Source organism: Staurois parvus, unplaced genomic scaffold, assembly GCF_062004578.1.
Source record: "Staurois parvus isolate SC_StPar_1 unplaced genomic scaffold, SC_StPar_1.0 ptg002174l, whole genome shotgun sequence".
NCBI lineage: Eukaryota > Metazoa > Chordata > Amphibia > Anura > Ranidae > Staurois > Staurois parvus.
This window is the reverse complement of record NW_028319970.1, coordinates 315,129-338,789: the sequence shown is the minus strand read 5'-3', so window position 1 is coordinate 338,789 and position 23,661 is coordinate 315,129. Positions and strand designations below refer to the sequence as shown.

At 44.7% G+C, this 23,661-nt stretch overlaps 1 protein-coding gene across 1 annotated transcript in view; it reads left to right on the top strand.

Annotated features, from left to right (window-relative positions):
- Nucleotides 1-332: 332 nt before the first annotated feature.
- The window catches only part of LOC149432286 (dendrite extension defective protein 1-like), a 71,937-nt gene continuing 48,608 nt past the window's right edge, over nt 333-23,661 (top strand). Inside the window, exons 1-5 of the mRNA XM_089665290.1 lie at nt 333-369; nt 6,127-6,251; nt 8,556-8,837; nt 10,689-10,826; nt 14,537-14,693. Coding sequence (XP_089521416.1) covers nt 333-369; nt 6,127-6,251; nt 8,556-8,837; nt 10,689-10,826; nt 14,537-14,693 — 739 coding nt within the window. The remainder of the gene's footprint in view (nt 370-6,126; nt 6,252-8,555; nt 8,838-10,688; nt 10,827-14,536; nt 14,694-23,661) is intronic.

The following is a 23,661-nucleotide window of genomic DNA, read 5'->3' as shown; positions in this document are numbered from 1 at the left end:
CCGATCCCCAAGTCAGAGTGAAAGGAAATGACTTTGTTCCTTCCCCTCTGTGATGTCAAAAACTGAAAGATAAACCTCTGCGCAAATATCAACATAAAAAATTGCAACAGCAACCATTTTATTCTCGAAGGCCTCTGCTTAAATAGATATAACGTTTGGGGAGTCTAAGTAATTTACTAGAACAAAAATGTAGATTTTTTACAGCATTACATATATTTTTATATGAGAGTAAAGTTAGAATTGGTCTGGACTGGAAGTAGTTAAATAAATATATCTTGTATTCAACAGGTGATTCAAAGAATCTTGGGTTCAGCTTCCAATATACCTTACTAATGGATATTTTCATTGTGCTCTTGGTTCTTCTGAGTGGTGAGTCCCTTTAAACTTCTTATGTTCTCATACATCCCTACTTCATATGCATTAATAAAGATTTCAGGAAAGTGTTGTGTAAGTCTAAGTGATGGAGTTGATTGTATTCTTATGGATGGTAAAGCAATACTTTATATAAGTTACATGAAGGCAGGGGTGTATTTACCACAAGGCAAACAAGGCATTTGCCTGGGGCGGTGTTTTTCAGGGGGGCAGCACTGCCCCCGGGAAGAAGGGAAGGAAGAAGGGACACACGCGGCATGGGGACCAGGTGGGATCCGAGAGAGGCTATGGACTGCTTGACGGTGTATGCAGAGCCCGACTCTCTTTCCCAGGGATGTCCAGAGCTGTGAAGGTGAATGTCTTCTATCTCTTTATAGGGGGGGTGGCTAGTGTATGGGGGGCGGTGGTAGTGGATAGCTCTCTCAGGTGGGCGGGCAGGGGTGTTGGTCAATGTCAGGCTCTCTCTACGGAGGGGGGGGGGGTGTTGATTGGTGTCAGGCTCTTTCTGCAGAAGTAGGGGGGTGTTGGGTGGCCACTTTTGGTGTTGCCTAGGGCAGCACAAAACTTAGATACCCCACTGCATGAAGGGTTGTATTCAAATAGGAATAGTGGTCATAAAACCTAAACATGTTTTACCGTAATGCATTCCTTGCCTGTCTCACATTTTCACTGGACACTGATTTGTATATTTCATGCCCTTGGGCACAAAAGGGAAGCATTATGTGACCCCAGGTTTGGTCCATAGGCAGATCCTGTACTGCAGCAGGCTCCAATATGGAGACCAAGCCAGTAGGTGGGGAACATAAAGTATACCTGTTCACTCACCGCCGCCTTCCTCTATGGTTTCCTGGGTCACTGGGGAAGCTATCCAATTGGAGGCTGCCACTTGCATGTGATTCTAGCAGCCATCTTGGGTCAGGCGGAGTCTATTAACAGCCCTGACTCCCAGGCAGGGGCGGACTGACCATTTGGAAACTCGGGCACTGCCTGAGGGCCCGGGGTCAGTAGGGAGCCCCATGAGATGCCCCTGGTACCTTTTTCATAGTCTTTTTTGAGTTTGGGCAAGGACACAGGGGCCCCATGATCCCTTATTGCCTGGGGGCCCCATGAGTTGTCAGTCCGCCCCTGCTCCCAGGCTTGGTGCTCATTTTGCTCATGGGTAGTGTAGGGACAGGTCACCCTGACAGGGACATTGATTAGCACCAGAGAGATTTTCTAAAGAGCAGGGAAAGGATAGGGACACGCCATCCTTCCTGAAAACCTCCTCAATTGGGTACAGACCAGCCAGGCCACCTTCCACCCTTCAAGACATATGCTGTCGGCACACATGAGACCTGCTACACTACACATTGCTGTTAAATGCCGTGAGTGTTTCCAGCTGGGTGCCTTCCTGCATTTTTTTGTGAATGACTGGATTCTGCATTATTACAAGTTGTGTTCTCTGCAACTGTATTCTGCGTGTTTACTGCGGATGCACCACGCTGCACCACCCCACACATATTTCAATCCAAAGGATCTAACTTGTAGGCAACTGCAGTCTATTTCCTACACAGCAGGTGGTGCTGTACCACAGCAGCATTGTTGCTGGAGGGGAACTCAGGAGGAACAAGGTTCCTCTATGGTTTCCTGGGTCACTGGGGAAACTATCCTATTGGATGATGCCATCCCATGTGATACAAGCAGCCATCTTGGGTCAGGCAGAGCCTATTTAAAGTCCTGGCTCCTGGGTTTTGGCATGCTTTAGAAAGTGGATAAAGTAGGGACAGGTACTATAACGGACCCCAGACATTCACGACTGGGAATCTCCGTCAAGAAGCTGCTTCTCAGGCTCTGGAACACGAGACCAGTGAATCTGCCTATTGCTACCCCAAGATCCAGAGGACACCAGATTTGAAGTAAACCAGGAGGTAGACTAGTTTATTTCAACACAGATACAAGAAATATACACTCAAGGGACAGTCCCCCCTCCCTGCATAATGACACAGGGTGGGGCAATCTACATTTAGTAACAAGAGACACACAGGTATTCAAACTTTACACCAGCAGACAGTCCCATCATGAGGGAGGGCTGCTGGAGACACCCCCCCCCCCACTAAGCTAATACACATAAACACATACATCCCATAATAGTTTGCTCCCAAGCAAGACAAACAATAGAACAGTGGGATGCAACCACACAACTCCAAACAATCCACAACCCCCCACCCCACTTATCTCCTAGACATGTCTACACAATATTAGGATGGATCACCCTGTACCCCTAACAGGCACAGGGTGACTTACACATAAGAGGGATATGGGGAGCTGAGACAGGGGTCTCCCCACCTCTCCAAAGTGAGCTGTGTTCCATGGTCCCCCCACCCAAAGTGTCTCCCGTCACAGGTACCCTGTCTCTATGGGACAGTAACAGCACCAGGGAAAGTTTGCTGATGAGGACGGTAAGTGTAGGGCCTCATCGCTCCCGATTGGGACTAGACAGCCAGGCCCTATTCCATCCACACTCAACAGACGCAGCTATTCCAGTTGGAATCTGCTTCTGTTACACCACTGAACTGGGAATGTGCCCGGCTGAGTGGCTTTCCTACCGGGCTTGTTGGGAACTGTTGTTGCATACCTTAAATACAAGTTCTATTGCACCTGCCTGTGTGAACTATTGTCTCTGCACCGCGCTGCACCCCACCTACAAACTCTTCCCTGCTGTACCCTAAAGCAGAACATGGATAAGAGTTGGGCTTTAATTTGCAAATATATAAATATATTTTTTTTTTACGTGTGCTTCTCTCATAATAATCAACATATGTTTCTCTTATTTACACAGCCATTGAAAACTCAACTACTGCAACTGGTTCTTTTTTTTTATTATTTCATTGCTTAACATAATTTAACCTCCCTGGCGGTATTCCCGAGTGTAGCTCGGGGTAAAGTTTCAGCACCACAAGCGGTAACACCGAGCTACACTCGGGCCTACCATGCGGCGCTGCTCCGGGATCTGTTCTTCACTTACCTTGTCCTGCGCTCCCGCGATGTCCCTCCTGCAGTGTCCCCGGCAATGTCCTCCGGCCGATGCCGGCATCTGTCTTCCGGGTTCCGTTCCCTTCGACGTCTGGACGTACGGGGGACGGAACTGGCGGGAAATTTGAAAGTTGTAAAAGTGACATTCACTAAATTCACTAAAATCACATAGTATAACATTCCTGTATCAAACCATTTCACATACATTTTGTCCCGAGTGCTTTGTCCGGCGCCCTGCCTGCATTTTTTACTGTTCTTTCTGCCTGGAAACTGAGAAACGTCCATGGTGTCCAAAAAGCGTCCCTTTAGGTCAAAAGCGGTTTTAGACCGGCTAGAGAACAGCGATAGTAAATCAGAACCACTTGCAGAAATTGAGTGATAATGATTCGTGGGGGAAATTCATCATCAGACACTGAAAACGATTCTGCGACTTTGCTCAGCGGTGTGCGAATTTGGCGCTATATTTCACATTTCAGTGTTTTTGGTTTGATTATATTATTGAATTAAATTTATTGTTATTATATTATTATTTTTTATGATGATTTATTATATTAATATTTTTTCTGATTATTTATTATATTATAATTTATGATTTCGTGTTTCAAATTTTATCCTACCCGGGATGTTTACTAGACTCTTGTTCGGACAGATTTCAGTGAGTTATTCCTAAGAATTACAGGCCTACAATAAAAAAATACATATTTCCATGCAAAAAAATGTACCGCTTTAAGCACAGAAATATGGACATAATCAGACCACTAGGGAGGTTAATTTGCAAATATATAAATATATAATTTTTTTTACATGTGCTTCTCTTATAATAATCAACATCTGTTTCTCTCATTTACACAGCCAATAAAAACTCATCAACTACTGCAACTGGTAAGTGTTCTTTTGTTTCATTATTTCATTACTTAACATAAAATTTAAGGGTATTGGAGGAAATTACACTCTTTGGAGGAGTAGATCTCTAAGAGGCCTGGACCTTGCATACTAATTCTCATTCATTGGAAGTGCAAGGTGTAGCAACTAGTATCATTCAATACTCATCTTCCAATTATGCGACATCAATAAACTTCCAGCTGATTAGTTGCTCTAGTCACCACTAGACACGGGTGCTTCGTTTAGTTGTGAATCGCAATTCAGATGAAGCTTTCGTTAATTAGAAATTTAGATGTATCCGAATTTCCGAATCATAATCAAAATGAATTTCGGCGAATCCAAAAAAAATTAGAACGAAACAATTTACCAGAATTCTAAAATGAATTTGAATATGAAAATGAATTTGAAAAATGAATGCGAATTCAAAATGGAAACATATTGCAATAAATACAGTAAGGTATACAAGTGAAACAAGATGATGATTCCTACTTAGGCTGCTTTAAAAAATAGAATGTGAAAGAATAAAATAGATTGTTATTATTATTATTATTATTATAATACAGGATTTATATATTATTATTATTATTATACAGGATTTATATATTATTATTATTATACAGGATTTATATATTATTATTATTATATTATTATTATTATACAGGATTTATATATTATTATTATTATATTATTATTATTATACAGGATTTATATATTATTATTATTATACAGGATTTATATATTATTATTATTATTATTATTATTATATAATAATTATTATACAGGATTTATAAATTATTATTATTATACAGGATTTATGGTGCACACAGTTTGCTCAGCGCTTTACAATATAATGGGAGACAATACAGCAACAATACAGTTCAATACAAGAGGGTTAGGAGGGCCCTGCTCCTTGGAGCTTACAATCTAGGAGGGAGGGGCTAGTGGTACAAAAGGTAGTAACTGTGGGGGATAGACTGGTAGGAGGAGTAGAAGATTCCATTATTAGCTGAAGGCAGGATAGGCTTCCCTGAAGAGAGAGGTTTTCAGAGAGAGGGCTTCCCTTGAGGCTAAGTTCCGGACTCCCCTGAGAGTGGGACAGCGGGAGTCTGGCCCAAAGTTGCACAGGTCGCCTGTAGGAGTGCTGGTTGGTGGTCCACTCAGAAGCACAGCTGGTGCACGGAGACAAGTCTGCAGACACCTGTGCGTGGTATGCATGCCTTTCCGGGATTTGGATGTTTACTGGGTAGTCGGTTCAAGCCAAGGTCAAGTACCAGGTGGGAATCAGAGCAGACGTAGTCAGATGGGATAGCCAAGGTCATTCACAGAGGAGCGAGAGAGAGAGAGTATCCATAAGCCAAGCTGAGGTCAGATCAGGGGTAAATCAGAATAGACAGGTCCAGGAGCAAGCCGAGTCTGTAACAGGAAATCACAAGTCAGAATCACAGGAACCAGGAACAAGGCACGGGGAGCTAGAGATCATCCAGCAACTAGAGGAAGTGATGAGCCTCCTTATAAAGGCCGTCTGGCACCAGACTGAGGCTGATGGGTACTTCTGCGGCCATGTAGAGTACTGGCAGAAATGCTAGATCTTCCAGAATTTCTGCCGTGGACAGGACCCTGACAGCAGCCTTTGAAATAATTGAGTTCAGGTGGTTCTAGTGAAGGGATCTGTTAACAGTTCATCATACAAAGACATGTTAGACATTTGTGCATTTTTAGCTTTCTGGCAATAGTTCGAAAAGGGCCCTTTTCTGTTCCAGCTTGGACTTATCCGGTATTATATATTGATTATTCACATTGTACTTTTCTTATCTCCTGATACAACTGTCCTGTTTTAATTAATGATATCTCTTCAATTAGGTCTGCTCTACCCATATGATTCAATAAATAGGACTACCACTCCACCATCCGATGATGGCTCTTCTCCCCAAATACCTCTCTCGATAAGTCTTCCCTTGTTTGGGAATACTTACAATTCCTTGTATGTAAGTATGTAGGATACACTCTTCCAAAGACATAGGATCAAATCTGCTACTGAAGCAGGTATAGGTTCAAAAGTCACCAGTTCCTAAGTGATCATCAATGAATCGCTCATGCTAGACACCTCTTGATGCGCATTTCCTGTTAGAACTTGTTGTGTTCCAGTTTCTCGCAAGTCTTGAGTACAAATGGGAAAAGTGCTTAAAAATTCAGTCTGCTGGTCATCTACCCATTCTTCTGGCCATCTTTCCAGGTTGGGTATTTACCTTATTCAGGGCCAGGGGCGGACTGACCATTTGGCACTGCCCGAGGGCCTGGGGTCAGTAGGGGACCCCATAAGATGCCCCTGGTACCTTTTTCATAGGCTTTTTTGAGTTTGGGCAAGGACACAGGGGCCCCATGAAACCCTATTACCCAGGGGCCCCTTGAGTTGTCAGTCTGCCCCTGTTCAGGGCTTTATTTAATCAAAGAATAGGTGCAGGAAGTCACCCCCCGCCCACAATGTGGCGCACTGTGGGGGTGCCGGAGGTGGTAGAATGGAGTTCCGCCACATTCAGGCTAAAAAAAAATGGCCTTATTTCACTTTTTTTTTTATTATTTTTTTTATAAAACCTGGGTAAAGTGTTCACTTAGATGCAGAAGTCTGTTCTCCAGGTGCATGAAAGAACTCAGCAGAGTTCTAAAGGATCTTTTTTTACCAGTTCACTTTAAGGGGAGTAAATTGATTTCCTTGGTAGAGAGGGAAGTATTTGTGCCTATTCGTGTACACAAAAATCCACGCAATCAACATAAAAAGAGGAGTATAGCTTCAAAAGAAAAACAAACATTTATACTCACCTACAGCCACTGGCCACTTTATTAGGTCCACCTTGCTAGTGCCAAGAAAATATCCCCCACACCATTACATCACCTCCACCAGCTGAACCGTTGATGCAAGGCAGGATGGATCCACCACACCATGACACCACCACCACCAGCCTGACGTTGATGCAAGGTAGGATGGATAAACCACATCATGACATCACCACCACCAGCCTGAACCATTGATACAAGGCAGGATGGATTCACCACACCATGACACCACCACACCATGACACCACCACCACCAGCCTGACGTTGATGCAAGGTAGGATGGATCCACCACACCATGACATCACCACCACCAGCCTGAACTCTTGATACAAGGCAGGATGGATTCACCACACCATGACACCGCCACAATCAGCCTGAACCATTGATACAAGGCAGGATGGATCCACCACACCATTACTCCACCACCACCAGCCTGAACCATTGATGCAAGGTAGAATGGATCCACGACACCATGACACCACCACCAGCCTGAACCATTGATGCAAGGCAGGATGGATCCATGCTTTCATGTTGTTTACACCAAATTCTGACCCTACCATCTGAAGGTGTCAGCAACCAGTCTGCCCATTCTCCTCTGACACCAACAAGGCATTTTTGCCCACACAGCTGCAACTCACTGGATATTTCCTCTTTTTCAGACCATTCTCTGCAAAAACCCTAGAGAAGGTTGTGAGTGAAAATCCCAGTAGATCAGCAGTTTTTGAAATACTCAGACTAGCCCATCTGGCCCCAACAACCATGCCACATTCAAAGTCACTTAAATCCCTTTTCTTGCCCATTCTGATGCTTGTTTTGAACTTCAGCAAGTCGTCTTCACCACATCTAGATGCCTAAATGCATTGAGTTGCTGCCATGTGATTGGCTGATTAGCAAATTACGTTACCAAGCAATTGAACAGGTGGACCTAATAAAGTGGTCGGTGAGTGTAGACACTCTGTTTAGTCATCTGGATGCATCACGTGTCAGTACTGATGTTATCAATTTGAAATATACCATTGTATCCATTTGTTGGCAAACCGTGCGTGGTGGTACACCATAATGTCAGCTATCACTCACCATGTACTGCAATACAGTAATGGCTCAAACCACACAAGCTATGCTTGTGTAGAGTATATTACCCATGGCATTGAAGCAAAGACATTGAGACCTTACTATCTGAGGACCTGAGAGAAAAGGAGGGTCATTTATCCCAATGGATACTTTGGGCCAACTGACCCTTTTTCTGAAGAATAGCAAACTTGTTCTGTATGGACTGCCCAAAAACTGAGATTAGTCTATTTTCTATATGTATTATTGATTTGAGTAGTGTTTATATGTAGAAGTTTGCCCCTCGTAGAAATGATATGAGCCCAAAATCCTAAAAACATTGGATTAAGAAGACACAAACTCTGCCATTGTCCGGTATGAATTAATGTATCATTTTGTTTAATAAACAGGTTGATAACAATGGACTACTATCATTCAATGCTCCAATTTCCAACATTACATCCCAAAAACTCCCTGTAAATGTAAATAATTCATTCCTCGCAGTTTTCTGGTCCGATGTGAATAATGAGATCTCAGGGCAAATATATTACCTGCAGAGCACAGATCCAAGTCTTTTGGCCCTGGCTACATCAGATATCAGAAAGTACACTGGAGATCCGACCTTCACAGCCAAATGGATGTTTGTGGCCACCTGGGAAAAAGTCCCATACTATGGATCCCCATCATCCAAGGTATAGTGACTCAGGTTCATGATTTCTGTGTTCTGTTGTAAAGATCAATATCTACAGGTCCATTTGGGATTGATTCAACAAAGAACATTGGACGGGAAGTGGTTAATAGTACAAATAGAATCACCATTGCCAATGTTTGTTTGTAACATGGGAATTTCTTTATCACCTGCCATAGCCCACCTCCACCCTCCATTAGAGTCATTTGATTTATCTGCCTAATTATATTCTAACTCTTCCTCCTCCTTCGATTCTAGTTCAAATTCTTCTCTGACCTTCCCAAGAAAGTCTTCCCTAGCACAGCAGTCCTCCATTCCATTTCGGTACAAACCATTGTTGGCATATATGTTGTACCCCAATGAAAAGCATAAAGCTCTAGAAACCCAACTCCTTCCCTGTACACTGGCCCGTCTTTCTTGGTTTTGACTCTGTAAGCTGATCTTGCTTTACATTGTACAATGCAGTCCATGAAAGATGTTCACCGGTATATAGACTGTGGTATGTTGAGGGTCATACTGTGTGTATTCATTGCTGCATGGAAGCATGTTGAGAGTGATAAAAAGGCGGCATATGTGTAACGAGCACTAATATGCATGATAACGCATGTTAACACGTGTGGTAATCAGGGCCGTGGATAAGGGGGTACCACCAGTTCTCCTGTATGGGGCCCAGGCAGCTGAGTGAATTGAATGTGGGCAGGGAGAGTGATCGGCACGACGGGGGCAATTATTGTAACCGATCCCCTGACGACGTCAATTGGATGACGAAATGCCTTGGGTGGAGCTTTGGCATGTGACGTCATCACGTTCTTTTGGAGGGACGGCGGCCATTTTCTTGGTTGGAAGCTTAATACAAATGCTTCCTTTACTTAAATATTGGACGAGAGTACTCTTTTAGGACCAACTTTAGATTTTTAAAGGGGAAGATTGATATTAACCTGGATGAGGACTGCTGATTCCATGATTCATATGTTCATCTCCCATTGGAGTTGCCTATATTGACCGCTGTAATTCGGTCAGAATTTCTGGTAGGAGGCTGAACCATTCGGGTGTCCTGGTGATGGTGGATTGTGGGAATATTATTGGGACTTTATGAATTTGAACTTTTTATGTTTTATTGGAATTTTGTGTTTGTGATTAGCGCTGCATTTTTTTGTATTTTGTATTATGTTCATTGCCTAATGTGCGAGCTGCTTTTCTATGCTATTGGTTTAGTTTAGTTACCTAAGCGCAGGTTTTTTGTTCTTCGATCCCCTGTATGGCTCTCTCTGCAGCAGCTGAAAGCTGGCTTCTTCCCTCTCCCTCCCGCTGGCTTTCAGCTGCTGCAGAGAGAGCCATACAGGGAATCGGTTACAGTAATTGCCCCACCCTGGTGCACCCAGCACCCTCCCTGCACACCATACAGTTCCCATTGCTGTCCCCACCCCTGTAATGTTGCCAGCTTCCCTCCTCTCATTCCCATCGGCAGCTGCAAGCATACAGGATGGAGAGTGGGGAAAAGGTCTGGCAAATACGTCACATTTACTAGCCCCTTCCTTTCCTGAATGAACACAATGAGTGATTGATACCAATAAATCACTATGTTCATTCATAACTGAAGCATAGTAAACTGTGTTTTTTTGTGGGAATGGGAGGGGGGGCTTGTCAGGTTGGCCGTATGGGGCCCCGTGGTTTCTAACTGCAGCCCTGGTGTAATGAACATGCCTTATAAGCTGACCCTTCATTGCATTAGGACATATACAAAAAACAAGAAAAGTAGAAATTGTAAGAAAACCTGAAAAATTAATAATTAAGTCTCTGACAAATGTGTGCTATTGACTTGCATTGTTTTTTTTTTTAATCATTTCACCTACAGGTCAACACATTCCAGGCTGTATTGATCACTGGTGGGAAGTCCACGTATGTTTTATATAACTATGCCGATATCCAGTGGACAATCGGAGAAGCCAATAATGGTAATGTCACTACAGGACTAGGAAGGAGTCAGGCTCTGGTGAGTAAACCTAAAATGCTGAGCTTTGGATGCAGCTATTTAAACTTTGCTGATGACTTACATGTTCCTTCATTATTTTACCTCAATCCACATCATATAAATAGGAAAGCCCACCATATTTAAATTTCAATTCCAGTCAAAATATTTTTCTTCATTTTGAATAGAACAGAGAAGGTTTTAATCACCAAAGTTGTTATTGCCATTTGTATTTGTACTGTAGAGATTTCCTCTAACTTACTGTCTAGAATGGGGTTTCCTAACCAGGGTTCCTCCAGAGATTGCTAGGGACTCCTTGATCAATGAGGAATTTCTGCCTCTCAGAATACTTCCAACTGACACAATTGATCATTTTAGCTATTTTTTTCTCATTCCTATCGGGTTTCCCTGAGACCAGAAAGTTATTGCAAGGATTCCTCTGTGTTGAAAAGGTTGGGATAAGGTTGGGATAAGGTTGAGATAAGGTTGGGATAAGGTTGGGATAAGGTTGAGATAAGGTTGAGATAAGGTCAGGATAAGATTGAGATAAGGTTGGGATAAGGTTGGGATAAGGTTGAGATAAGGTTGAGATAAGGTCAGGATAAGATTGAGATAAGGTTGGGATAAGGTTGAGATAAGGTTGGGATAAGGTTGAGATAAGGTCGGGATAAGGTCGAGATAAGGTCGGGATAAGGTTGAGATAAGGTCGGGATAAGGTCGAGATAAGGTCGGGATAAGGTTGGAATAAGGTCGGGTAAGGTCGAGATAAGGTTGGAATAAGGTTGAGATAAGGTTGAGATAAGGTCAGGATAAGGTCGGGATAAGGTCGGGATAAGGTAGGGATAAGGTCGAGATAAGGTCGAGATAAGGTTAGGATAAGGTCGGGATAAGGTCGGGATAAGATCGGGATAAGGTCGAGATAAGGTTGGGATAAGGTTGAGATAAGGTAAGGATAAGGTTTGAATAAGGTTGGGAGAAAGGTCGAGATAAGGTTGAGATAAGGTTGGGATAAGGTCGGGATAAGGTCGGGATAAGGTCGGGATAAGGTTGAGATAAGGTTGGGATAAGGTTGAGATAAGGTTGGGATAAGGTCGGGATAAGGTCGGGATAAGGTTGAGATAAGGTTGAGATAAGGTCGAGATAAGGTCGGGATAAGGTCGGGATAAGGTCGGGATAAGGTCGAGATAAGGTTGGGATAAGGTTGAGATAAGGTAAGGATAAGGTTTGAATAAGGTTGGGAGAAAGGTCGAGATAAGGTTGAGATAAGGTTGGGATAAGGTTGGGATAAGGTCGGGATAAGGTCGGGATAAGGTTGGGATAAGGTTGAGATAAGGTTGGGATAAGGTTGAGATAAGGTTGGGATAAGGTTGGGATAAGGTTGGGAGAAAGGTCGAGATAAGGTTGGTATAAGGTTGGGAGAAAGGTCGAGATAAGGTTGAGATAAGGTTAGGATAAGGTTGGGATAAGGTTGGGATAAGGTTGGGATAAGGTTGAGATAAGGTTGGGATAAGGTTGGGATAAGGTTGAGATAAGGTTGGGATAAGGTTGGGATAAGGTTGAGATAAGGCTGGTCTGGAACATCTGATGGTGTTTTATTGTTAAAAAAGCATGAGCAAATGAATGCTGAAACTCCTGCACTGGACGATGAGCTCCACAATGTCAGTAACCCCATATGGAGTAATTTTTGGGAATGCAAGCCTCGCTGCCCTCAATGGACCAAGGAAATCCAAAGAAGCTGTGTGCAAAGAAACCAACAGAGGGCTCAGGGGCCTAGTGCATTACCTTCTAAAAATGAGATTTATTGATTAAAAAGTAGTATACTCACAAAAGAATAAAATCACAGGCACATCACAAAAAAGACAGCATGGTCCATTCTCCCTAGATGGTGGCTGTTGGGAGACTATAGGCCTCCAAATAACTGACGCGTTTCAAGGCAGAACTTCTTTCTCAGAGCAGTTTTATTGTTAGATGGACCTTCCTGCACTGGTGATGACCACTCCTCCCATTTCTTTTTATGGGCGTCAAGGGTTTAAAAGGTATAACATTGCAAGTATTCTTATTCCTTTCAGCATAACATAATATTAGTATAATACCCAATCATTCTCAATTGGTACCTTAAAAATCTTCCAGTGAAACTTTGGTGGCCCTTTTGGTCATGATTAAAATATGTTCCGCAAAAAGTTGTATGTCTGCTTTCCTTTGCTTAAAAATTGCTGTATGACCAGGATAAAAAAATTAGACCCTCAACAATGCTAATGTTGTTGTTTTTTTTTTTACAAAAGTATTAATTAATTATTTAGCAGTCCAGTTAAAAGAGTGTTATTGCCCCACGGTGCTCTCCACCGCTGTAGAGGCCCGCTCTCCACTGCCATGGGAGACACGTGAAGGAGAGGCCCGCTCTCCACCGCCGTGGGGTACACGTGAAGGAGAGGCCCACTCTCCACCGCCACGAGAGACACAAGGAGAGGCCCGCTCTCCACCGCCTTGGGGGACACGAGGAGAGGCCCGCTCTCCACCGCCTTCGGGGACATGAGGAGAGGCCCACTCTCCACCGCCTTGGGGGACATGAGGAGAGGCCCGCTCTCCACCATCGTGGGGAACACATGAAGGAGAGGCCCACTCTCCACCGCCATGAGGGACACAAGAAGAGGCCCGCTCTCCACTCTCCAACACCACGAGGGACACGAAGAGAGACCCGCTCTCCACTCTCCAGCGCCACGAGGGACACGACGAGTGGCCCACTCTCCACCGCCTTGGGGGACACGACGAGAGGCCCGCTCTCCACCGCCTTGGGGGACACGAGGAGAGGCCTGCTCTCCACCGCCATGGGAGACACGTGAAGGAGAGGCCTGCTCTCCCCCACCGTGGGGTACACGTGAAGGAGAGGCCCACTCTCCACCGCCACAAGGGACACAAGGAGAGGCCCGCTCTCCACCGCCTTTGGGGGGTACGAGGAGAGGCCCGCTCTCCACCGCCTTCGGGGACACGAGGAGAGGCCCACTCTCCACCGCCTTGGGGGACATGGGGAGAGGCCCGCTCTCCACCACCGTGGAGAACACATGAAGGAGAGGCCCACTCTCCACCGCCACGAGGGACACGAGGAGAGGCCCACTCTCCACTCTCCATCACCACGAAGGACACGAAGAGAGGCCCGCTCTCCACTCTCCAGCGCCACGAGGCACACGACGAGAGGCCCGCTCTCCACCGCCTTGGGGGACACGAGGAGAGGCCCGCTCTCCACCGCCTTGGGGGACACGAGGAGAGGCCCGCTCTCCACCGCCGTGGGGGATACGTGAAGGAGAGGCCCGCCAACGGTGCACATCCCTACACCATCAAAATAATCACTTTTTCTAAGGCTATACTTCTGTAAACTAAAGTCTCTTTTAAAAGATGCTGGAGATAAAAAAACCTACAAAATGTAAAACTTGATATTTTGATTGCACCCTATTACTATTAAGCTATTGCTGTTATGTTATGTTATAATTGCTGTTTTTTTATATTTTAGACTCTTTATTCTAAAGAAAAATGTAATTTCACAAGCTTTAAGGGGGCGTGGTTGGGGGCAGGGCTGGGGGCTGGGTTGGGGGACAGGCCTGGGGTGGGGTTGGAGGCAGACCTGGGCAAGGTTTGGTGGGGCAACTGGTGGAGAGTAAAGTTTTTGCCTGGCTAGTAGGTCTAGACTTGAAATTTTAAGCCCTGCACTAGATGATATAGTGATTTTTTTTATTCCACAGGCTGGATTAAACAATGCAAATGGCAGTGATTCCTACACCATCCCTGGTTCACAAAATTCCACTATTATCAACGTAACAACCACGAGCAACGTGAATCTGCCAGGACGATGGGCTTTTAAGGTGGATAGTCGAATCAAAGTGCTGAGTTATAGCTCAGGTCAGTGGAAGTGGATTTATTATAAAACCTGCTGTCTTTATACTGACGCAACCCAATCTTTCTTCAGTGCTTCTTACACAGATATTTTTTTGTATGCTGTTCATTGAAGCGGTTAGGATTTATTCATGCGTATGGCTGACTATTGACTTTGATTTAAATTAGGGTTGTCTTTTGGCTGGTGTATTATAAAGTAAGATAAACTTCTTCCTGGTAGATATGTACCGATGCTGTGAACTGACCTTAGCTGACCGCCCTATAAATATATAATCTATAAAGTGTCTGTAAACTCTGAACATAAAAAAACACAATAAGCATCATAAATCCTTCCCTAAACATGGTAAATTAAAGATTTGCAATCTGGATGGACTAATAGGGCTGCGGGGTACAAACAGGGACCCGCGGCAAGACAGTTAATCCGCGGCCTCTCTTCTCTCACTCATGGAACTAACAGGAAGGCAGACAGGAGAATGTGACAGGCTATGGTGGGGGGGACCACAACATGTTTCCAAGGTTCTGCCTCCTTTTTCAAGCCTTGGAAATGCGTTGCCATCCACTTGTGCCCTGGAGCCCTATCAGTCCTCTGCAAGGCACAAGCAGGGATCCGCTGAAAGATGATTAATCCATGGCATCTCTCCTCTCACTCATGGCACTAACATCAAGGCAGAGAGGAGAATGTGACAGTCTGTGTGGGGGGACCACAACGTGTTTCCAAGGTCCTGCCTCCTTTTTCAAGCCTCGGAAGCGTGTTGCCATCCACTTGTGCCCTGGAGCCCTATCAGTCCTCTGCAAGGCGCAAGCAGGGACCCGATGCAAGATGATTAATCTGCGGCGTCTCTCCTCTCACTCATTGCACTAACATGAAGGCAGACAGGAGAACATGACAGGCTGTGCGGGGGGACCACAACACATTTCCAAGGTCCTGCCTCCTTTTTCAAGCCTTGGAAACACATTGCCATCCACTTGTGCCCTGGAGCCCTATCAGTCCTCTGCAAGGCACAGGCAGGGACCCCCTGCAAGATGATTAATCCACAGCATCTCTCCTCTCACTCATGGCACTAACAGGAAGGCAGACAGGAGAACAAGACAGGCTGTGGAGGAGGGGGGACCACAAAGCATTTCCAAGGTCCTGCCTCCTTTTTCAAGCCTTGAAAATGCGTTGCCATCCACTTGTGCCCTGGAGTCCTATCAGTCCTCTACAAGGCGCAAGCAGGGACCCGATGCAAGATGATTAATCTGTGGTGTCTCTCCTCACTCATGGCACTAACATGAAGGCAAACAGGAGAACAGGCTGTGGGGGGGGGGACCACAACACGTTTCCAAGGTCCTGCCTTCTTTTTCAAGCCTCAGAAACATGTTGCCATCCACTTGTGCCCTGGAGCCCTATCAGTCCTCTACAAGGCGCAAGCAGGGACCCAATGCAAGATGATTAATCCGCAGCATCTCCCCTCTCACTTATGGTACTAACAGGAAGACAGACAGGAGAACATGACAGGCTGTGGGGGGCGACCACGACACGTTTCCAAGGTCCTGCCTCCTTTTTCAAGCCTTGGAAACGCGCTGCCATCCACTTGTCCCTGGAGCCCTATCAGTCCTCTGCAAGGCAGACAGGAGAACATGACAGGCTGTGGAGGGGGGGGGGGACCACACAGCGTTTCCAAGGTCCTGCCTCCTTTTTCAAGCCTTGAAAATGCATTGCCATCCACTTGTACCCTGGAGACCTATCAGTCCTCTGCAAGGCGCAAGCAGGGACCCGCTGCAAGATGATTAATCCGCAGCGTCTCTCCTCTCACTCATGGCACTAACAGGAAGGCAGACAGGAGAACGTGACAGGCTGTGGGGGGGGGGACGCAATGCCTTTCCAAGGTCCTTCCTCCTTTTTCAAGCCTTGGAAATGCCTTGCCATCCACTTGTGCCCTGGAGCCCTATCAGTCCATCCAGATTGCAGTCAGCTGTATATCACACCACCACTCTGTCACCTGGAGCAGTCTACAGGTCTTTCAGATGTAGGTGGGGAATGGAATTAAATTGTTGTTTTTAACCATACACTAATCTGGCACCCTGCTCTGTTTCCTTTGTATGCTCATGGAGGATTACCCAGATCCACTGGCTAGAAACTGCTAGGCAGAGTGTGTTTCTCTCATCCAAAAGTTCCAGTCATCCATCCACCTGCTTTGTGGTCTGCAACCCATGTGCTGGAGGTATCTGAAGTCCTATGCCTCACTCTCTGTGAGCCCAAGCAATAAATTCTAGGAAAAGACTAAAGTGGCCAGCACCCTTCTCCATTGTGGCCATGGATCCTCTGTGGAGCAATGTCAACTTGCCCCTGCATTGGGGCTTTTCCTTTCCCCCACTCAGGTGGGTCACTACACTTGATTACTTCTATCTGAAGCATACCCACATGGAAGAAAAATAAATGTAAAATATATTTTAAAAATATTCTTCCCAAATATATTGACATATATTTGAAATACTACAATTTTGGCCATATTCAATATATTTCAAGGAGAGAGTCTCCAGGCCATGATTACGAGCCTACATGGGGCTCCCTCTCTCCACACCCAAGTATGTAGCTGGTAGGGCTGTCATTGACTTGAGCCTGTTGCTTTTACCAGCATTGCAATGCTATGGTTTACTTGAAAGTAGAACTTCACCAAAACCTGTTTTTGGTGTGGGTGCAGAGAAGCACGAATGGATCCCCTCCCCCACACTTACCATCATATGGTCTTTGACCATGTTCTTAACTGTGGGGGGGGGGGTTATTCCCCAACATAACCGATTGGCTGTAACAACTGGAGTTCTGCTTTCATTATTCTTAAATAAATTTGTCTGTTCCTTGCACTTTCCAAGCAGAATTTTTCAAATGGTGAAGACAACGGTAGGTCAACAAAACAATAAAATATTTAAAGAAAATATTTGCCTAAAAATAGATTATAAATAAAATAAAAATAGATAAATAAAATAGATTGTGTAAAAAAAGCCTTATTAATGATAATATAAACATTAACCATTTTAAGCTGCTCAATATGATTTATTATAAATAAATCATTTATTTGAATTTACTTGAATTTGAATGGATATATTCTAACTATAACTATATAAAAGCAATACAAATTTGCCTTTTTTTGTTGATTTTACACAATGGATTTTTATTTTGTATGTGTGCCTCTTTAATCTTGTCTCTTTGATTGTCTAATATAACATTGTCCTACTTACATCTCTGAGATCAGGTGTCACCACCAGGAATAAGCGGCAAAATTGTTTTACATTTCTGATATGTATTTTGTTTTTCCTCCAACTGTAAGTAATCAGTGTCTATCTACTGTTTCAATGCTTATTTTTAAAGCTTTTTGTAAAATGTTTTCTTAAAGAGAATCTGTTTGATTATTACTAACCTGAGTGTGAACAGCACCCAGTGTGTTTTGTACCCTGGCCCAGTCCTATCAGTCTCTGTGCCCCACCTTTGTCCTGGAAGGTCGGTATATTAGCTGTTGACCTCGGGAATCACTGACCCTGCGACTTTGGAACAAGAAAATAACAGAAAAGCAGCTATGGACAGAAGTCATCAATGGAAGCCTCCAGTCACTTCAAGACAAAGGTTCCCCCTGATATAGACCAGGATATTGCAGACCACTTCCTGGGCAAAAGGGGTGGCAGTGACAGGTAGTATGGCAGTAGGCATGAGATGTGTGAAATACTTAAAAATTCAATCCTTTCATGAGCGTTGTTGTTGTATTATGTTATTTGTTTTGTTACCAGAAAAGCAGCTATGGACAGAAGTCATCAATGGAAGCCTCCAGTCACTTCAAGACAAAGGTTCCCCCTGATATAGACCAGGATATTGCAGACCACTTCCTGGGCAAAAGGGGTGGCAGTGACAGGTAGTATGGCAGTAGGCATGAGATGTGTGAAATACTTAAAAATTCAATCCTTTCATGAGCGTTGTTGTTGTATTATGTTATTTGTTTTGTTACCCGGAGCAGGGAAGAGCTCCACCCACATTTTTCAACAGACTTGGGAAGGACCTTGCCGCGGTTCTGTTGCTCACAACCTGTTGACACCGCTGCAGAGACCTGACTGCCATTCTTATCTCTTTATTTTGCTTTTCTTAGATTTGATCAGGACGTGTATGTATATGGTTTGATTAACACAATTGACTAGAACACCACTAGCGCATATATACATATACTGTATATATATATATGAGGTCAGGCACTGATGTCAGAGTAGAAGGCCTGGCTCACAGTCTCCGCTAATACGCATATATATATAATAGGGATTGGCTGCAAGTGTTGAATTTCAGCTCTCCTACTCTCCCTCTCTCACTATCCCCTCTTTCCCTCTCCCTTTCCTTTCAATCACACCTCTCTCCCCTTCTCCCTCTCTCCTTCTCCCATTCCGTCCTTTTCTCCTTCTCTCCCTCTCCCTTTCCCCCTCTCTTTCCCCCTCTCTCACTCCCTGTCCTTCTCTCCTTCTCCCTCTTCCATTCCCTGTCCTTTTCCCTTTCTCTCCCTCTCTTTCCCCCTCTCTCCCTCTCCCATTCCCTGTCCTTCTCTCCCTCTCCCTCTCCCTCTCTCTCTCCCTCCCCCTCTCTCCCTCTCTCTCTCCCTCCCCTTCTCCCCCTCTCCCATTCCCTGTCCTTCTCCCCCTCTCCCATTCTCTGTTCTTCTCTCCTTCTCCCTCTCCCTTTCCCTCTCTCGTTCCCCATCTCTCCCTCTCCCATTCCCCGTCCTTCTCACCCTCTCCCTCTTCCATTCCCTGTCCTTACCTCCCTCTCTCTTTCCCCTCTCTCCCTCTGCCATTCCCTGCCCTTCTCTCCCTCTCCCTTTACCTGTCCTTCTCTCTCAGTCCCTGTCCTTCTCTCCCTCTCCCATGCCCTGTACTTCTCTCCCTCTCCCATTCCCTGTCCTCTCCCTCTCCCATTCCCTGTCCTTCTTTCCCTCTCCCTCTCCCATTCCCTGTCCTCTCCCTCTCCCATTCCCTGTCCTCTCCCTCTCCCATTCCCTGTCCTTCTTTCCCTCTCCCTCTCCCATTCCCTGTCCTTCTCTCCCTCTCCCATTCCCTGTCCTTCTCTCCCATTCCCTGTCCTTCTCTCCCTCTCCCATTCCCTGTCCTTCTCTCCCTCTTCCTTTCCCTCTCTCGTTCCCCCTCTCTCCCTCTACCTCTCTCTCTCCCTCTCTTCCCTTCCCTGTCCTTGTCTCCCTCTCCCATTCCCTGTCCTTCTCTCCCTCTCCCATTCCCTGTCCTTCTCTCCCTTTCCCTCTCCCATTCCCTGTCCTTCTCTCCCTCTCCCTTTCCCTCTCCCTCTCCAATTCCCTGTCCTTCTCTCCCTCTCCCTTTCCCTCTCCCTCTCCCATTCCCTGTCCTTCTCTCCCTCTCCCATTCCCTGTCCTTCTCTCCCTCTCCCTCTCCCATTCCCTGTCCTTCTCTCCTTCTCCCCTTCTCTCCCTCTCTTCCTCTCTCTCCCTCTCTTCCTCTCTCTCTCATTGTTTCTTATTTCTCTTTAATACAGACCACCCCATCCCAGAGGAGACCTAAATTATACCCCTGGATCTAGTGCGGCTATTCCTAACATTATATAAACTAAAGTAATACAAAGAAGTAACATTTCTTCTGTGGTCTCTTTGCAGTGGGTTCAGCAGTGCTTGTGCCAACGCTTCCTATATTAATAGATAATGTAACAAAATAATACAAAACAGCAAAGTCATCAAATCAGCCTAATAAAAACAGCAAAATGTATCCTTTGCCTTTATCGGTTAGTTAAGCCTCATCCGTTCCTGTCTCTGATTTAATTTCATTTGACCCCCCCTGTACAATAGGAGTGGCTTCCCCGGCCACTGAGACTGTCTTATTACAATTATGATCATATTTTAATAATTGTTTACATGAATATCTGGCCATTTTGCAAGATTCAAGGGTCCTTTCAACTGGAAGCCAAAGAGGGATCAAAATAATAGGGTGCTACTGGACCTGATTATCAGAGACAATGCCTGCTGCGCCGGCATACTATGTCGTCAGTGCAATAGACAATGTTTCAGACCAATAGACAGAGCAGTACAGTGACACCATAATGTTCTGCTGACAGTATGTATCTGACTATGAGGTATCCAAGTATTAGGGTACCACATGTGTGAGACTTTTCATAGCCTGGATGCATAGTGGGGCCCAAACTCCAAGGAGCACCTTTGGGCTTCAAGGGCCATAGTGGCTCTGTGCTGCTCAGAAGTAGCGTATTATTATTATTATTATTATTATTATACAGGATTTATGGCGCCAACAGTTTGCTCAGCGCTTTACAATATAACGGGAGACAATGTAACAACAATACGGTTCAATAAAAGAGGGATAGGAGGGCCCTGATCCTTGGAGCTTAGAATCTAGGGGTTTTTTATACTCTGACTGCTTACTACAGTCCCGGTGACTGTAGTAAGCAGTCTGATCCTTCTCTTAGCCGGTCGCTGTGAGAGGAAAGAGCTCAAAGGTTGCAGGTTTTGTTTACATGTTTGATTGTTGTAATTGGTCACAGTGATCATATGGTACAGGCAATGGTGTATGTAGGTTTTGTGCTGCCCTAGGCAACACAAAAATCGGTCAACCCAGCACCCCCCTATAGAGAGAGCCTTACACTGACCAATGCCACCCCCCACCCCCATGGAAGAGAGAGCCTGAGACATTGACCAACAACATCCCTGCCCCCCCGACCCAAGAGAGCCTTCCACTACCATTGCCCTCCATACACCGCCTTCCTCACCCAGCGAGAGAGAGAGAGAGAGAAAGAAACACAGCTCCGGTTATCCTCGAGAATGAGAGTCGGGCTCTGCATATATCGTCAAGCAGCCCACAACCTCTCTCGGATCCCACCTGATCCTCATGCCGTGTGTATCCCTTCTTCAGTCCCTTTTTCCAGGAGGCAGCACTGCCCCCCTGAAAAATGCCACCCTAGGCAAGTGCCTTGTTTGCCCAGTGATAAATACACCCCTGGGTATAGGGTCAACTTCTCCATGTCTCTGATGGACTTGAGGGCGCACAAGGCTTGGGATCAGAAGCATGTTTTAATGCGCCCTCCCAAAAATAGGAAGCAGTTAATCCCATCCCAACCTGTTCTTCAACAATCACAATCTACCCTGACCTTGGTGATTGAATGAAGATGGCTGAAGTACCAATGTGGCTATGGATGTTGGAGACTCTTCCTGACACTCATTATCAGTATCATTAGGAAATGCTATTATTAAGTGGTGGGGCCCATATGGAAGAAAAATATATTTGAAATATATTTTAAAAATATTCTTCCCAAATATACTGACATATATTTGAAATGCTACAATTTTGGCCATATTCAATATATTTCAATATATATATATATACATATATATATATATGTATATATAAATGTGGTTGTATTACAAAATATATGAAAAATATTTTTAAAAATATAATTCAAATATACTGTATGTCTGTAAAAATACAAATCTACATTTTTGGAATGCATTTAAAAATATGTGTAAAAATATATGTTAAAGTGACTTTTTTCTATTTTAAAAAAAATCTGAAGAATATATATAAAAAATATATATTTTTAAAAATATTTTTCATATATTTTATACTATATAAAAAATGCATTTAAACATGCAGTGTTCAATATATATATACACTTATTTTTTTTATTTTTATTTTTTAATATAATTTTTATTTCTTTTCAACATAAGTAAACAAATATAACCGAATTGACGTTGACATGATTGGCCGAGGAGGGCTAATGCTAACTCATAATTTGGTTGGAGATATTGATGACTGCATGGGCATTTAATTTTTTTAAGTGTCGATTTTAAATATATATATATATATTGAAATATATTTAAAAAAAATATTTTGTATATGGCCAAAATTGTAGAATTTCAAATATATGTCAATATATTTGGGAAGAATATTTTTAGAATATATTTTTCTTCCATGTGGGGGGGGGGGGGGCAAAATGAATACAAATGAGCTTATTGCATGATCATATATAGAGATGAGCGAAGTATTCAAAAATTCGATTCGACTGATTCGGCGAATTCGTAGAAAAAATTCGATTCGAGTCGAATATATTCGCTGTGAATTTAACTTAAAAAAGGGTGTTTCTAGGCTTCAGAGAGACTTAATATTAGTGCTGAACACTGTACCTTTAATTTAAATGCCCTTGGAGTCTGCTGGGGAAGAGAAATAATACTGTCAGGCAGTATGACATGCAGATGAGTGCCGTCGATCTTAGAATCACCGCACACTTCACTCATTTGGCCAGTCACGGGGCCAAAACCAGAGTGTGGAGCCACAGTGTGGCGGTGGAGGCAGCAGCAATGGGAGGCCATGCAGCACCCTATGACAAAAATGGAAACCACCAGCAGTGTGAGGAGACCTGAAAGTGGCACATGGCAGAGTGTGGCGATAGAGACAGCAGCAATGGGAGGCCGTACAGGGACCCATGACACACTCTGGACCTGGCAGCAGCATGAGGAGGCGGTACAGGGGCCCATGGCAGATTACGGGCCTGGCAGCAGCATGAGGAGTCGGTAGGGGGGCCCATGGCAGATTACAGGCCTGGCAGCAGCAATGGGAGGCCGTACAGGGACCCATGACACAATCTGGACCTGGCAGCAGCATGGGGAGGCGGTACAGGGGCCCATGACAGATTACGGGCCTGGCAGCAGCATTTGGAGTCGGTACGGGGGCCCATGACACACTCTGGACCTGGCAGCAGCATGAGGAGGCGGTACAGGGGCGCATGACAGATTACAAGCCTGGCAGCAGCAACTTGGACAGGAGGACGTTCAGTTTCTGCACCGTCTGGTGCGTGCTCGCAAACTGTTGTCTCTTGGAAACGGATTCCAAGAAAGACTGCTGACGGAATCCGTGAAGAGGAGTAGCAGGAGAAGGAGCATCTGAACGAGCGGAATATGCCAACAAGCGACAACAGGGGCCCATGACAGATTAC